The sequence below is a fragment of the Perca flavescens genome, chromosome 7, assembly GCF_004354835.1.
Source record: "Perca flavescens isolate YP-PL-M2 chromosome 7, PFLA_1.0, whole genome shotgun sequence".
NCBI classification, from domain to species: Eukaryota; Metazoa; Chordata; class Actinopteri; order Perciformes; family Percidae; genus Perca; species Perca flavescens.
The window spans coordinates 33142661-33147513 of NC_041337.1; the positions used below are offsets into that span (position 1 = coordinate 33142661).

The 4853-nt window shown below is 40.5% G+C and overlaps 1 protein-coding gene across 1 annotated transcript in view; it reads left to right on the top strand.

Moving 5' to 3' along the window:
* Positions 1-1615: 1615 nt before the first annotated feature.
* LOC114559304 (tumor necrosis factor receptor superfamily member 14-like) overlaps positions 1616-4853 on the top strand; it is a 29078-nt gene continuing 25840 nt past the window's right edge. The window contains exon 1 of the mRNA XM_028583902.1: positions 1616-1675. Coding sequence (XP_028439703.1) covers positions 1637-1675 — 39 coding nt within the window. The 5' untranslated portion in view covers positions 1616-1636. The remainder of the gene's footprint in view (positions 1676-4853) is intronic.

Here is a 4853-nt window from a genome sequence, read left to right on the forward strand (position 1 = left end):
GTGTGTGTGTGTGTGTGTGTATATGAGCAGAATGTGATGCTTCTCGGGACTTCAACACTGACCCGGCTACCTTGCTAAGAAGAACTAGAAGAATGTGCGCCTGATTACAGAGAAGAACCTCACTTGGCTCATTCCACCTATGACAGGTAAACTCACACTCCTTAAGGCTTGGCCCCCATCAGACCCATCACTCTGGGCTATAAGCTTTTCTAGCAACTACATTTACATGCACTTAAAGCTTTAGTGCGAACTTTTTGATATTAAAAAAAATGTCCGTTACATTCAAGCCATGGCCAAAATGAGTTGATCCAAAGCTAATTAAGACTATCAGTTCCACACATTTTTATTTTCTTTTTTTCTTTAAGACTTTTTGGGGGGCTTTTTATTTTCAGAGTGAGAGACAGTAAATAGACAGGAAAGGTGGGAGAGAGATGGGGAGGACACGCAGCAAAGGGCTGCAGGTCGGATTCGGCCCTACATGGGGTGCACGCCTACTGGTTGAGCTAGAGGTCTCCCAGCTCCACACAACTCTCTCTGGATTACTGTATTAAATACTGAGAGAGTCGTCTCCCCGCCCCTCCTCCCCAGACTCGGGAGTTCACGGAGGTTTGCCAGAAGAACGCAGCATCCAACAATGTTGCTAGACACTCGCTCCACATAGCCAGATATTACTCCACCTCACAGCGGAGTAGCTAACATTAGATGCTGGCTATATTGACAGTCATAAAGCCCCATAGGCTCACGTGGAGCTTTCTACCTGACTGACAACCACCCTATCGCGATTAAAATAACTGCAACAAACGCTAAAAATCATAACCTTGCCGTCCTCTCTACCCAGTTTACAGCCACCCTTTCTTGGTTTCAAAATAACTCACCGTTGTCGCTACGGCGAGGCTGTCTCCATCTTTCTAATCTCCAATATTCACCCCGGTTTTGTAACGTCTCTGGTCATGCAACTGTTAGAATCATGCCAAGGTTTTTAGGTCGGGTAGAATCTATCTCTGTTGATGCCGTTGGTTTGTTTGCTGCTTCCATGGCTGTACTACAGCTAGCACCCTGGGTTTTATTTTTACAGATATATAAACCCGTCCGGCTGTCAAAATAGGAAGTTGACACCAACACACAGGCTAAAACACAAACAGACAATCAATACGGAACAGAAATTTCAAGGAGAAAATACTGGCTTTAGCATTGTTGTCGAAAACATGTTTCTTTAATATCTGATAACATATTGTGGTCATTTTTGGATTTGATACAGTACATACTGTATATATTACATATTGGACCATTAAAAGAAACCATGTGAGAGGTTTAGGAGGAAATGTCTCCTCAGTGGAACTGAAAACAACTCCTAGAAATCTGAGGCATTGGACCAACCAACAACAACAAGCCTCTTCTTTTTGGAAGAGGTCACAAACCAACCAGTTTAAACCCTGGTTTAATTTGCAGACCAAAAGTCCGCCAACATCTCCAGCTGCATTAGATCAGGTCTCTGCTGTGTGTAGTGTAATCTCTACATGGTTGTCTTCTTTTTTGTTTCCAGATGGTGTTCCTGTTTTGGATTGAGCGTCTCTCTTCCTCCCAAATCTGAGGGAGATGTCTTCCAGTCCATATAACTGAGATCCTGCCGTATACAATGGTGTTAAGAAAACATTTGACAGTTGCACCATTGCTGGTAAAATAATCTTATTACAGCAAGCTTTTATTATAATTCATTCATCATATTTCTCCTCCAACATTTCTTTCTTTCTTTCTTTATATTTCTTTCTTTCTTTCTTTATAACCCTTTGTTCCGGCTGTAAGCAGTCTAACAAAGTGCTATGGGACTAAACTAGGGCTGCAGCCAGGGGCGTCCCGGACTGGGGTAAAACCAATACTGATTACCAGGGCCCAAGGGGGAGGGCCCCTTGAAATGTCTGGAATATATTTTATTTCACCTGGATATTTTCATTTCCTAATTAAATTTCAAAATGCATGTCAGATGAAATGTAAAGTTAGTGTATTGGCTGAATAACTTGGTTGATTGATGACTACATTTTCTATACAAAAAAGACTATCTAAGGTCTCACCACCCCTTGCTAATGCGCCAAATGGTTTAGTCCATCTCTGCACGCATTTTGTTTCGTTAAATCAGTTGAGCGCCTGGTGGGCGCAAACTTCTGTGTAGAAATGTCTTTCTCAAAGAAAGCCAAATCAGGCTACCAAAAAAGAAAGGAAAGACAGGAGGGGGAGAGAAACTAAAGGAGGGGAAACAATTGGTAACTGACTCTTTTTCAAAAGAGAGGTGAGCACAACTAGAAAACCAAATCCATGGTGCTAAACTGTTTGAATATCTCCGTGGACGTTAGTGCTAAAATGGACTGAGACAACCCTTATAAAGAGCAGAACATACACTTTCAAATGATAATTTAGTTATACATATAATCTGAGCTAAGGCTAAATAAATAAACTACACTAACAATGCTGTTTTCATATAACACACCATTGTAATAGCCTAATTTAAAACATGTTTAATTTTAAATTAATAGGCTATAATATCTATAATTAGCAATAATAGGCCAATCAGCGTCATAGGTAGCTTGGTGAAGCTCATCGTAGATACATATTTCATATGTTAACATTATGTCAGATTCAGTAGATGTTAACATTGTGAAACACCTGGCCCTCAGTTTCCAGAAACTGTCCAACCAGGGAGCAACAGACCCCTCATCATCTCTTTGGATTTGAAACAAGGAAGCTTATATCCAAATTAAAGCAAACCATGTTTGTCATTTTGACTATGAAAGGTGTTAAATAACCCTAACATCTTAGTGTGTTTTTATTATATTAGGTTACAATTAGGATAAGAGGTTAATATCAGATATATTATTCATGAGAAAGATGATGGAGAACATCTGACTGAGGATGATGGGAGTGAAGACAGCAGGGAGCACATGTTGCTTTCTGAGCACAGTGTGGAAATGAGAGCTGAGGAACTGGAAAGTAGGCAGAGCAGTGCAGACCAGTTTTTGCCAGAGGATCCAGGACTATGGCCAGATAAATTAACAGATGATCAGAGACACCATAGTATATAGGCTGGCAAGTAAAGGTACAGAGCAATGAAAAAATGTAGGAGTAACCACAGTAAAGTAGGCTAAGAGAATGTTTGAGAAAGGAGGTTTGAAATGTGTGTTATCAAGCTACTCTAAGCATTACAGTTATTAGTTATTACCCTATAAACATCTAGGCCTACAGATTCATGTGTGCAGAACGATTTTTTATTTATTTGTTTTTTGGGAGGGTGAGGTGAGGTGGGGCCCATCAGGACTGCTATGCATAGGGCCCATGGTCTTGTGCTTTCCTTGGCTGCAGCTATCGATTCTTTTTGCTTAATCGATTAGTACTTTATCGATCGATTAATCGGATAATTTTTTCCCAAACTAGGAAAAAAGCAGCATTATATTACCTACATTGCCACAATATCATCTTTCAAAAAAAACTCAACATATTAGTGTTTTCGTGCCATATTACATTGTTTTTAATCAACAATCAGCTGTTTTCCGGGGATAGTCAGCAACGTCAACTCTTTAGATCAGATAAGTGGTCCTCGTATTTTCTTGATTTTGGTAGTGGTTGTGTTTGGTGTGGTTTCATCGTCCATACCACTCTGTGATTTACTTTTGCCGTTCGTGCAATGGATGATTAAGTTAGACTCCATGTTTCTGTTGAGATGCTAAAGCTTTGTCGTGCTATTATCGTGGTAAGCTAGTTTGATTTTGCAGTAGACACACTGTACAGAGTTTAGTTTCAATTACTTTTGAACAGATTACAAACTTTGGTTTTCATCGTTTTTTCTCAGCCTGTCTCTTCTCTTAGCCCCTCGCTATTCACGGCTCTGGCATGTGTAAGCCAGCAGCAGCAGACTGAGCAGCGTCTGTCGACAGTAATAATGCTCCGTGCGGAAACACGTCCGATCACCGATACAGCGTTGGTAACATTGATTTAACGAAGCTTGAGGGCAGAGTCATTTTGCATCGAGGATTTTTTATGTCGAGGTTATTCGAAATGTTTTCAGCCCTAGACTAAACACTGGGGAGATGCATTATTAAACACACTGTGTGGCTCGAGATTGTACAATGATTTATTCCTCTTCTTCTGCGTAAATACAACTAGTGCTGCAGTTACCAAATAAAGTTACCTTTTGAGTAGAAATAATTGCGTTAGGCGGTTTACACACTGCAGGCGTGGGCGTGAGCGTGCTGTTTCCTGATAGCAGTGTCCGTATGTCATCAGCCAATATTGTCAGCTGTGTGTGTCAGCTATGTGTCAGCTCGAGTTTCATCTGTCTTACACACCAGAAGCGTGTCTGGCCCAGTGCTGCTGCTAACCTTGTCTGGACATGGGTGTTTCCATTGATAACATTAAATACCATGTTAAACATAAATATATACTGATTTGATTACAGCAAAAAGACAACGTCAGCAGTATTGACAAAATAGGCTGAATATTTCTGTATTGACAGGTGCAATATTAGGAAATCAATAAAAAAAAAAATGACATTCATATATCTGCATTTATATCAAAACCTAGAGGCTTTCAAACATCAACATGTCATTTTATTAAATGTATTTGTGTCTAAATGACATATAAACATATTTTCCTATTCTATTTTGCTATTCTATTTTTCCGTCTCGGCACGTGAAAAAATAGGCGTTAGTTCTATTTCTAACGAATAGCGTCTCACGCCCGGCAGCGTGTAACTCTAACCTGTTAACATGGGCCGAAATATAAGCGGGGCCATCACGCCCAGCTGACACGCCATACAGCGTCCAGTGTGTAACCGGCCTTAGTCGCGGTCATTCAACATTCGCTCC